At 35.9% G+C, this 12,919-nt stretch overlaps 1 protein-coding gene across 1 annotated transcript in view; it reads left to right on the forward strand.

Annotated features, from left to right (window-relative positions):
• Nucleotides 1-12,919, forward strand: part of MAN1A2 (mannosidase alpha class 1A member 2) — a 189,996-nt gene that overhangs the window by 38,725 nt on the left and 138,352 nt on the right. Inside the window, exons 2-3 of the mRNA XM_002924539.4 lie at nt 1,051-1,306; nt 7,868-7,964. Of these exons, the coding sequence (XP_002924585.1) occupies nt 1,051-1,306; nt 7,868-7,964 (353 nt within the window). The remainder of the gene's footprint in view (nt 1-1,050; nt 1,307-7,867; nt 7,965-12,919) is intronic.

Here is a 12,919-nt window from a genome sequence, read left to right on the forward strand (position 1 = left end):
GAATAAATGTTCAGTGCAGTTGCTGAATTTTGTGATACTTCCATGTTTAATTTCTTAAGAAATTGCTGACCTTTTCCAGAGTGGCTGTACCATTTTCTGTTCCCACCAGCAATGTAGGTCCATCTGTCTGCAGAGTTTGAATTAAATTTCTGGAGAGGAGACTCTGGTAACTACTGAGTTAGATACTTAGAGTAGTCATCATTGACTGATTTGGAAAATAGTAACTACCGCTCTTGTATTCATTCACATGGATATGGTAGAAGTGGAGAGAAGACTGAGCTCTCACAAAAGTAGGCCAGGGTAGAAAACCCTATAGGTGTCCACTCTGGTAGTAGTGTCCAAACCTGTGTGCATACCAGAATTCATCAGAGGGGCTCTTAATAATACACAGTCATGGGTTTCATACAGACCTACTGAATTGGAATCTGTATTTTTAACAGGGGTTCAAGAGAGATTTTAAGCACTCTCTTAAACAATTCCCATAGCAGTTGGGAATTGTTGTATTTTAAGATCTATAGTATTTTCAAAATGTGAAAGTTTTAGAAGCATATCATGTACTATATAATAAATGAAAAACTTCCCTAGCTCTTCTGTTTTCCACTTAACTCTTTCCTTGACCGTATATTTATATTTTTGTCCCCTCCCCATACTTAATTCTATTTTTAAATTTCTCTCCCCCATCTAGTTTTCTCTCTGGTTTCTTTCTCTTTCCCCCTCCCTTTTCTTTTTCTCTCTTCTTTTTTCATGTGCCTTCTGGTAAGTTACTGATTGCTCTTCTCTCTCTTCTCACTGGGTCCTGCAATTTTAACTTTCTTTCTAGGTTTCCTCTTCTTCCACCTTGTAAAGTGTTTGGTCTTCGGCATCCAGGGCTCATACCAAGTTATATTTATCCTATTTGGGCAGATAGATCTGAGTCTGTCTCACAGATCATCCTTACCTTTTAATGGCAGGAGTAGAAAACATCTATTTAAAGGAAACTTTAAATTTTATGTTCAAAGATTGAAGTTCTTAAGGATCATTCTTACCAGTCTTTTTATTCTCCTCATATAGGGAAGAAGAGGAACGTTTGAGAAATAAAATTCGAGCTGATCACGAGAAGGCCCTGGAAGAAGCAAAAGAAAAATTAAAAAAATCGAGAGAGGAAATTCGAGCAGAAATTCAGACAGAGAAAAATAAGGTAGTCCAAGAGATGAAGACAAAAGAGAAGAAGCCACTGCCTCCAGTCCCTATACCAAATCTAATAGGAATAAATGGTGGAGACCCAGAAGATAATGACATAAGAAAGAAAAGGGAAAAAATTAAAGAGGTAATAAAATGGATTTATGATATGGAGTGGTTGTGGTATTTGACCAGATTTAAATATATATATATGAATTTTTATCGTCTGTGGTGTCATACTTTGTTCTTGTTTGTTTTGGGGTCATGGTCATAGTTCAGATTCCAAGTAGGCAATAAGGGCTAGAGCTTGCTTGCTTGCTTGCTTGCTTTCTTTTTCTTTTCTTTTTTTTTTTTTTTAAAGATTTTATTTATTTATTTGACAGAGAGACAGCCAGGGAGAGAGGGAACACAAGCAGGGGGAGTGGGAGAGGAAGAAGCAGGCTCTCAGCGGAGAAGCCTGACTTGGGGCTCGATCCCAGAGCCCTGGGATCACGCCCTGACCCAAAGGCAGACGCTTAACGACTGCGCCACCCAGGCGCCCCTAGAGCTTTCTTTCTTAATATGGATTTTAATATAATTATTGGACACAACATTTTGATATAATGTTTGGTTCATTATACCACCCTGTGTTGAGAGAGCTTTTGATATTCAACATTTTGTAAATAATGTAGACTATATCTGTAAATAATTTATCATTGAATAAGAAATTTCTGAAATGTTTAGTTACAAGGGACTCTGCTAGATACTATGCACATCTCCTCATAAACATGCCTCTGAAGAATTAGCATTATATCTTCCATCTTTTAAGGAATAGGTCATGAAACCCTTTACCCATACTGCAGATAGCTTCCAAATAGTCTCAAAGGATTGAAGAATGGGGAACGATTGACCTCAGAATTCTTTAAATTGTTTAATCTCAGAAGTCTTTCAATTTGTTATTCTAGGAATTACTTGGAGATAAAGAGAATGACAGTGTGTGTGGGGGGGAGGGCAGAATTTAGTGAATATTACAGTTAAGTCTTGTTAATTAGAACTCCTGCTGATTCTTGGTTGAGTTTGCAGCGATACTGCCTGAGAAGAAAAAGATTTTGTCAGGTTGTAACAGCATCAGCAATTATTTCAAAGGGATTGTCTATCATAAAATAAGACCATAAGTTTTGTTCAAATAGTTAAATATCTATTTGGATATATTCTAGTAATGAACGTGAAAGATTTAGCAGGTACTTTAAGCTTGGCCTTATGAATTATTGTGAGACTTTGACCTTGATGGAATCAAAATAGAGCTGTACTCTGATGTTACCTCAGCTCTGGAGTCTCTATGTGCTGGCTGCTAAAGGCACTTTCTTTGGACCATATTGGGGAAACATTGATAGATTTTTTTTTTTTTTTAGATGACTGACCTGCTATTTTTTAGATGTCATTAGAATTTATTGAAATACTTTCTTACGTACATAATAATTCAAATAACAGTGTCTGTTTAGGGGACTCCCAAAACCACCCACAGCCTCAGTGATTTGTTAGAAATATTCCCAGCACTCAGCAAAGCTGTTGTATTCATGGTTGTGGGTTATTACAGCAGTAGCATACAGGTTAAAATTAGTAATAGAAAAGGCCCATTTGACAGAGTCCAGGAGACACCAGATCCAAGTTTCTAGCTGTCCTCTTCTAGTGGAGTGGTATGGACAGTGCTTAACTGTCCCAACAATTATGTGTGGTAAGGAAGTATTGCCAAACCAGGGAAGTTCACCTGAGCCTTGGTGTCCAGGGTTTTTCTTTGAGGCTCATTATGTATGCGTAGCTGACCTTAGTTCTCCCATGCCTCCAAAGGTCGGGCTGATACCGTGTGGCCCAAGGCCCCCACCATAAATCACATTGTAAGCATAAACTGTCTGACATGGTCCAAGGCTTCACTTGAACGAAGATACTCTTACCAGGCAGGATAATAAAATTTAGTGGTTATTTTCCAGGAGTCTGGCACAGGCCAATTCTGGTTGTACAGGGTTTGGACAACCCAGACCTTTAGAGCATACCGTAATATCCAGTGTTCTTTCAAGTCAACATGAAACATATTAAGACCTCCTGTATAGGCTCCTATTAAACATTATGGTCACTGGCTTAGCACTCAGAGAAAGTTGAAACTTAAGCTTGTAGGGGAAGAAACTAACAAGAGGCGAGGTGACGCAAACTGAAGCATACCTGAAAGTTTTAAGAATTAGAGACATTGTTTACTTCTGAAGGCAGGGGTATAAAATTAAGTTGGAAAGGGATTATTTGAAAATTTTAAAAGGTCCTAGATCCCCAGTTCTCCAGTTTAGGCATCCTAGCTGCTGCCTTCCCTTCCCCAACAGAAGACTAAAGTGTACCTTTTAGAGGGATTCATTAGAGGAGGTCTGGATTTTGGGAATACCAGTTATGGCTGAGGGAAAACACAAAAAAGGTGGTTAGGGTGGAGGGGATTAAGTGAAAAGTGTCCGGAATATTGAGACCACTTTCTCCTGCTCAGCTCTCAGAATTCTGGCAGCCAGGTTTTTATATTCAACAAGCAGAAGATGGGAGGACTTCTTTTTGGGGAGACTGGCCCAAGAGAAAAGACTTACACTGTTCCTCAGTGAAAACCCCTGGGTTCACCTGTGTGCCCTAAGATGAGGCTCAACTCAACTTTTGCTCATTCACTGACAGCCTTTAATTATCTTGTAAGTACAAGAACAAACCAAAGATCACCAGGTGTTTCAGGAAATTTTCTCACATTAGAGAACAAAACAGATGGAAGAATTCAGGAATTTGGAGAATAGAGAAACAATACAGGGAGGACAAAAAAATAACAAAGAATTAACATCATTGGAGTGACAAAAAAAGGGAACTCATGAAATGAGAACAGTGAGTTACGAAAAGAAACATTTACAGAATATGAAGGTGCTCTTAGAAATTAAAAAATATGATAGAATTTTAAAATTCAGTTAGAAGAGTTAGAAGATAAAATTGAGCAAATCTCTCAGTATAACAATAAGATTGAGAAAACAAAGTAAGATCAGTCAGGAACATCTAACAAGTGATAAGATGAGGAAAGTAGAGGATAAGAAGTCAATTTGAGAAAATTGGCTAAAACGAAAGAATGTGACTTTACAGATTGAAAGGACCTACCAGGCATGGAAGAACAATGAGCAAAAAAAAAAAAAAAAAAAAAAAAAAAAAAAAGAAAAGAAAAAAGACTCCTACTGAAATTTTAGACAAATAGGCATTCAAAAACAGATCCTAAAAATTTACAGAGGAAAAAAAAAGGTTCCACTCAAAAGATGGGATTGTATATAATGGCACCTCAGATTCCTCAACCATAATATTGGAAACTGAAAGAGAGTGGAGCAATGGCTTAGAAAGAATTATATATTCAGCCAAATCGTGAATCAAATCTGAGGGTAAATTTAGTCATTTTCTCAGATTGCTACTGGAAAATATGCTTCAGCACAAAAATAGGAAGAGAAGAGATTTTGGCAACAGGGGATCTGTCACTAGAGAGAGAAAAGGAAGGGTATTCTCAGGATTCAGAATAAGGGACTCAGCAGGGGTGACTGCTGTGCTTGAGCAGAACAGAAGTCGAGGTTAGAGCAGGAGGGATAGCTTCAGGAAGGATATATCAGGATAAAATGGAACTGATAGTTTATCTGAGATATTTGATTATACTGAGAAAAGTTTTGAAGCTCAAGTATAATTTGGAAGTAAATTGAGAATTGTTACATTAAGAACCTAAGTAAACAAAAACCCAAGCCCTCAGACAAGTAATTAAAAGCAGGAAAAACAAAAGTTGCGTAAAGTAATATAATTACAAGAAAAACGTGTTGTTAATTACATCGGAAGGTTGTTGGCCAGAGAAATGTATGTGAGGAAGTATATGTGGAGTTAGTGGCGTAAAAGAGCTGAAATAACCATAGGGGAATATAGTACATACCTAAACCTTTTTTAAAAATCAAGAAATAGCACTATAAATTATATTCCAAAATATAATGATAAATAGAAGAAACAGGTGAGGGGCACCTGGGTGGCTTAGTCCGTTAAACAGCTGCCTTTAGCTCAGGTCATGATCCCAACATCCTGGGATCCAGTCCCACTTAGGGCTCTCTGCTCAGCAGGGAGCCTGCTTCTTCCTCTCCCTCTGCCTGCCGGTCCCCCTGCTTGTGCTGTCTCTCTCTCTGAAAAATTGAGCTTTTTGAGACATAATTTGTATAAAATAAAATGAGTTCTATTTTAAGAGTACTGCTTGTTGATGGGTTTTGACAGATGTGTATACCTGTATAACAGCCACTGTTGTCAAGATGTTTATAATCTCAAAAACATTTTTCTTGTGCCCCTATCTGGTCAGTCCACCCGATTCCTTGGTCCCAGGCAACCACTGATCTACTTTTAGTCATTATAGATTAAGTTTGTCTTTTTTCAGTCAAATGGAATCATAAAGTATGAAGGTATGTAATATTTTGTTTCTGGCCTTGTGGTTGGCATAATTTTTTTGAGATTCATCTGTGTAAATTGTGCACAAAGGTCATTTTTTTCTTAATAATATTCCATTATATGGGTATACCATAACCTTGTTTTATTTATTCACCTGTTGAACATTTGTTCAACATTTGTTCCAGTTTTTGGCTATAAGTTACTATGAACATTTGTGTATAAGTATTTGTGTGGGCACATGTTTCAGTTTAATTTTGAGATTTGTCTGTGATCTGTTGCCAGTTAATTTTTTGTTTATTGTCTGAAGTAAGTAAGGGCTGTTCTTCAGTTTTTGCCCATAGGGCTTTCTAGTTGTTTCAGCATCGTTTGTTGAAAAGATTATCCTTTTCCTATTGAATTACGTTGGCACTTTTGTTCAAAATCAAATGACAAAGTCAGTAGGTGTCGAGTCTCTTTCTGGACTCCTACCTATTCCATTAATCTCTATACCTACCTTAATGCCAATAGGACACTGTATTGAATACTTTAACTTATAGAAGCTTTGACATCAGGTTAACTCCTCCAACTTTGTTCTTTTTAAAAATTGTTTTGGCATTTCTGGGTCCTTTGCCTTTTAGAATTAGCTTCTTTATGAAAATAGAAGGTTGCTGGATTTTGACTGGGATTTTATTGAATCTGTAGATGAATTGGGAAGAATTATTCACAATATTCAATGTTCCACGAACATGTTACATGTATCCACTTATTTAGGTTTTCTTTAATTTATCAGCAGGTGTTTTATAGTTCTCAGTATATAATTCTTGTACACTTATTTATTATTTTGAAATATTTCATGTGTTTGATGCTATTATAAATGAAATTATTTTTTAATTTCCATTTCTGTTGCTTTTTACTAGCATATAGAAATATATTTAATTTTAGTTTTCTGAGCTTGTTTCCCTGTTACTTTATTGAAGTCATATATTAGTTCTAGTGGATTTTTCTTTTTTAGGTTGCTTAGGATTCTCCTTATACATAGTAATGTCCTCTGTGAATAGAGGTACTTTTCCTTTTTCCTTTTTGATTTTTATGCCTTTTATTTCTTTTTCTTATCTCATTACACTGGCTAGGACTTCCAGTACATTGTTGAAAATAAATGTTGAGAACGGACATACTTGATCTTGACTTTAGGGTTTAACATTTAGTCTTTTACCATTAAGTATGATGTTAGCTGTAGGTTTTTTGAAGATCCCCTTTTTTAGGTTGTAGACGTTTCCTTATAGGTTAATGAGAGGTTTTTTTGTTTGTTTTGATTATCGTGAATGGGTGTTGAATCTTGTCAGGTGCTTTGTCTACTTGTATAAAAATGATTGTATGATGTTTTTCCTTTTATAGTGTTCTGAATTATATTGATTGGTGTTTGAATGTCAAATTAGTCTTCTGTTCCTAGGCTAAACTGTACTTGATCATTACACAGTATCCTCTCTCTGTTGCTGGTTTTCGTTAAGGAATTTTGAGTCTGTGTTTTTGAGATATATTGGTTTTCAGTTTTCTTGTAATGTCTTTGTCTGGTTTTGGTGTCTGAATAATGCAAGCTGCAAAAAAACGAAGTTGAGGAATATTTTAATGAATAGTATACTGTTAATTGAATAGATTTTTGATGTACCACAGTCCACTATTAAATAAGTCAGCTGTTATACAATTAAATACTGGGCTGTTGTGTAGCTTGGAGCTCTTTTGGTTGTGAGAAGTGCAGTTCAAACTAGTTGATATAAAAAATATTTATTAGCTTAGTGGCTCTAAACTGGGGCTTCAAGCTTGGGTTGGCTAAGTCCACATCTTAGATGTTATTGTTAATAATACACACCTCTGTCCTTTTGTTGTTTAGTTTCTTCATGTTGGGAGAGTGTTAGCCTCCATCACCTTCAAAATGATATATTACATAGACCTTGAGATTTCAAATTGAGACAGTCCCTTCGTCTTCTAGTGTCTATAACAATATGCATAAAGGGACTTGATTGCTGCTACTTGAATCACACATACCTAGTCACTTTGTTTAGGTCAGAGGTTGGCAAAATACAGCCGCAGACCAAGTTTTTTTTCCTGTTGTGTAGACTGAGATTAAACATGGTATGTGTGTAATCACACTGGTACAAATATTAATAGAATAATATCCTAATGTAGGAGATACAGGAGAATGGGTAAGGCTATAGTGATAGATGATCTAGAGAGATGAAATAACAGTCTGTGAGTAATGTAAATTGATGGATTATAATTTTTCCTTTCTCAGATGATGAAACATGCCTGGGATAATTATAGGATATATGGATGGGGACATAATGAACTCAGACCTATTGCAAGGAAAGGACACTCCACCAATATATTTGGTAAGTTTACGTTTTCTAATTAATGTGAACTACCATATCCGTTTTCTACCTCCATCTTTAAAACAGAATTTAACTTTTTGTGTACTTTATAAAACCTGAGTATTTCTATGTAACAATAATTTGAATTATAAGTACATAACGTACTTTTTTTTTTTTTTTTTTTTGCAAGTTTCAGTCAGGATTTAGTGATAGTTGCTTTCGCGTATACAGATGATGTGGTAGATTTTCTGTTGTCTTTTTTTTTTTTTTTTTAAAGATTTTATTTATTTATTTGATGGGGGGATCACAAGTAGGCAGAGAGGGAGAAGCAGGTTCCCTGCTGAGCAGAGAGCCTGATGCAGGGCTTGATCCCAGGACCCTGGGATTATGCCCTGAGCCAAAGGCAGTTGCTTAACTGACTGAGCCACACAAGTGCCCCAGATTTTCTATATATATACAAATGCTATAGTCATTTATCTGAGTATTTGAAGCTTTTTCTGCATTTTTTTTTTCTTTAGTATCAGGGAAGTTCAGTACCTATTATTTGTAATTTTTCTTCAACACAGTTCTGATACTCCTCAGATTATAGAGGAGGAGTGGATGCCAAAGAAAGCAGTAGTGCTATGTATATATAAAAGTCACATGCCTATGGTGATTTGTTTGTAAGGTGAGTGGGTTATGTTGTACATTCACAGTTCCAAGGGAAAGGTCACTGTGTGTGTGGATGGAGGTCTGGGGAAGAGCTCTGTTCAACTTTAGTTTGCTCTGACTTTCTACCTCTTGAGTTCACTCCACTTGTTAAACTTCTCAGTTTAAAAAAGTAAGTTGGGGCGCCTGGGTGGCATAGCGGTTAAGCGTCTGCCTTCAGCTCAGGGCGTGATCCCGACGTTATGGGATCGAGCCCCACATCGGGCTCTTCTGCTATGAGCCTGTGTCTTCCTCTCCCACTCCCCCTGCTTGTGTTCCCTCTCTGGCTGGCTGTCTATCTCTGTCACATAAATAAATAAAATCTTTAAAAAAAATAAATAAATAAATAAATAAATAAAAAAGTAAGTTAATTTACTTAACCCAAGGACAAATCTTGAGAATTATCAAGCTGTTCTTTATCGACTTCACCTTTTCCCCCCATTCTCTGTTTTTCTTGATATGATGGATATCTTTTAAGTAATGATAGGTGAAGGCAAGAAAACAGTAATGGGGTAGGAAAGCACACATACTAGTTATTACTAATTGTAATGTGCCACCACAGTAATCTAAATAACATTTTTCTTTGTGATATTTGGAAGAATTTGGAAGAACTATGGTTTCTCTTATAATTTGTTTATTGCTTGGTTATTTTTTTGTAAAAAATAAAACGAATGAAAAGATGATTTCTCCCAGGTTTGAGAGATGTTGGGACGGAGGAATAGCAGAAAATTTTCCCTTTGGTAATCAAAGACACTAGAGATCTTTTAATATATTTAAATTAGCATCTATCACTTAATGAAATAAAGCATGTTTCCTCAGCAGAGGTTACAGATAGAAAAGTTCCATTGCGTTGTGGATGGCCCATTGTGAGACCTTAGTGCAGGAAAGACATTATATTTAATGGTTAATTAAGATTAGATAACTCTCTTCAAGTAAATATTTCTTTATATTAAACTCAGTGGTAAACTGTGAGTCCCTTTAAAGAATTGGAGTATAAATGTGTACTGAAAATAAGAGTTGGATGTTAATTTTCTACTCATTTTTTAAACCTTATTTCTCAGAACATTTACTGTATTAACACTTAACCAAAGAGATACAGGTCCTAGGCAAGGTAGTAGGTAAATAACATATATTATTTAATCATTGCAATGACTGTCTAAGGAAGGATTGTTTGCTGAATTTAGATTCAGAATATAAATGAGCTTTCAGGTAACTAAAAATTCCATTTTGTATAAATCAATATAAATCTTTTCTTTTATCGAGCAAAAGGGGTATTTCTTTCTTAACTGAATGTAGTCTTGTTAAAATCCTAATGGAGAAGTTTTGACTTCTTCACTTTTTTTCTTTTTAAAAACAACAGCTTTCTTTTTTTTTTTTATGAAAGATAGTTTTAACTTATGGTAATTTTTTCAGACTTCTTCAAATGTAAACTTTGTAGATTACTCTTTGGTTAGATTGGTAAATGATGACAGGGCATGGCAGGTTCAGATTATTGTCAGGTGAGTTCTTGCCAGCTGGTTATTAGAGCACTTAAGTTGATTTATTGGGTAAACTGAGAGTTATCTGTGAGGTCCTAAAAGTTAAAGGAAGTTAGAGTTGGAAAGGGAGACTTTACAAAATGAGCCCTTTCATTCTGAGTTAACTAGGTACGGAGGCAAGGTTTTGCCAGTGGTCCTCCGTTCAGAGAGATCATCAAGTAAATGAAAGCAATTAAGTACATTTCAATAGAAAGTTTTACCTTCTTTGCTACCAATCTGGCAAGAGATCAGTTACTTTAGGGATTCTATAATTTGGTTTGTGAATAAGATTATTTTCCTTTAGAACAATAGTCATATGCACATTAATAGAAACTTCAATAGTATTTATATAGTTCATACGGCCGTGGACTGAATTGTGTCCCCCGTAAATTTATATGTTGAAGCTCTAACCCCTAAGTCATTATATATGGAGATAGAGCCTTTAGTAGTTAATAAAGTTAAATGAGGTCATAAGTGTGGGGTCCTAATCTGCTAGATAGGGCTGGAACCCTTAAGAGAAGAAGAAGAGACACCAGAGCTCGCTCTCCCCATGTACATGAACCAAGGAAAGGTCATACGAGGACATAGGAGGAAGATGGATGTCTACAAACCTTCACCAAAATCTGGAACCTTGATTTGGACTTTTAAGCGTCCAGAACAATGAGAAAATAAATTTCTGTTGTTTAAGCCTCCTAGTCTATATATTTCATTACTGAGGGCTGGTTTTAGAGATTGATGTGAATGAACTTGTTTCGCATTCAAAACAACCCTAAGAGCCAGGTGCTGTGGTTACTGTTTCTATTTTACAGATGAGGAAATCAAAGCACAGTTAGGGTTAACTAACTTGCCCAAGGTCACCCAGTTAGTAAATAATGGAGCCAGGATTTGAATCCCAGCAGTCTAGTGCCAAGGTACCTTTCTCTAACCACCATTCCACACTGTTTCAGTAGATTCTAAAGACAGAAAAACATTAATAGCAGAACACAGGAAAAAAATCCGTCGTGAGAAGAAAATTCTAGTGAAATGGTAGAGAAAGTGAAAATGCAATCTGTAGAATTTTTAGTAATCAAAATTAGGTGCTTGTATCTTTTTTTTTTTTAAAGATTTTATTTATTTGACAGAGACACAGTGAGAGAGGGAACACAAGCAGGGGGAGTGGGAGAAGGAGAAGCAGTGTTCCTGCTGAGCAGGGAGCCCCATGCGGGGCTCGATCCCAGGACCTTGGGATCATGACCTGAGCCGGAGGCAAATGCTTAACTACTGAGCCACCCAGGCGCCCCAGGTGCTTGTATCTTTTATTAAAAATTTTGAGTGGTTACAGTTTTTTCCCACCAAATAAGCTAAGTAGGAATGGATCCTTTATTATTTATTTTGTTTTATATTTTTAGATACACAGTTTATTAAAGGATTAATATTCTTTTTCTTATTCTTTTTTGCATCTCATATCCTTGCTGCTGAGTATGGTTTGTAAGTTTAAAAAAAAAATCTTTTCTTTCTTTTTTTCTTTTTTTTTTTTACTTTCTCATTGTTTAAATAGAAGAAGTCTAACCAATAGGTAATCGTTCTGAGTGTCTCATTTGACATCCCAAATTCAGAGAGCCTCTATGGAGTCAGAATCTTAGAGTCGAAAGGAACTTTAAGTTTTGAAGTCCATACTCTCTATTATGGAACATATAGGCGGGTATTGAACATACAGGAACATGTAGGCAAGTGTTGAAACTTGCAGTATTTGAGATTATATGGAAAACAACTTAAAATGTGTCCTTTTCCATTTTATTAGCTTAAATATGAAAAAAATTATATAGTAACTGAAATCAGTGCTTCTCTGACTTCTAATAGCTAGTCCTTGGCATTATATGATTCTTTATGTGCAGGTAACAGAAAACCCATTTCAAAATGACTTAAACTAAAAGAAATTTAATCAGCTCAGTGAAGTCCTAGCATAGATTGGAGTCCAGCTAAGCTTTTTCTTTATGTCTTTCGTCTGTTTTTCTCTGTGTGTTGGTATCTTCAGACTGGCTTCTTAGCAGGATGGCTGCCTCAGCTTGAAGCTTTATATGTTCATACTACCACATCTGTACAAAAGAGAACACTGTAGAGAAGGGAGCACTTGGGTTTCTTAGAAACTTCATCGAAAAGACTCATTGTTTCTTGTCTCTAATTGGCTTTTGTGCCCATCCTCAAACCAAATGCTGTTCCCAGAAGGGTGGCATTATTGCTTTGGTTTTGCCCAGTTAAGGCAAACTCCTAGAGCTAGTGAGTGCAAAGGAAATGTTGCTGGACGTAAATTAGCGCTGGTATTAATTATTCCAGTGGAGATTCATGGAATGAATTCTGTTTACTTAGACATTGTGGAGAATAAAAAGAGTTTTATTATGGATAGGTCTTTTGTATTTAAAAGAAAGAATTTTGATTTGAAAAAGAGTGTTACTAACTTTGCAGTGCTTTTTGAAGTGTGCTTTTATTTTCTGTATGTGTGTCTATGTGTCTGTATGTATGTTTGTGTGTGTATAAATTCTTTCCTGCTATTTCCAACTTAACTGGGATATGACTTCTAATATTTTGTCGAGGATTTTGCATTTCTGCTTTGCATTCATATTCTGTACTTTTCTTCCATTATCTCTGTCTTGTTTTGGTTTGAGGGTAATGCTGGCCTCATAAAATGAATTTGGAAGCGTTCTCTGCTCTTCATATTTCTGGAAGAGATTGTTTAACACTGATTTTATTTTCTTTTTTAGAGTTGGTAAAATTCACCAGTGAAGCCATTGGCAT

The sequence above is a fragment of the Ailuropoda melanoleuca genome, chromosome 2 (genome assembly GCF_002007445.2).
Source record: "Ailuropoda melanoleuca isolate Jingjing chromosome 2, ASM200744v2, whole genome shotgun sequence".
Taxonomy (NCBI): Eukaryota; Metazoa; Chordata; class Mammalia; order Carnivora; family Ursidae; genus Ailuropoda; species Ailuropoda melanoleuca.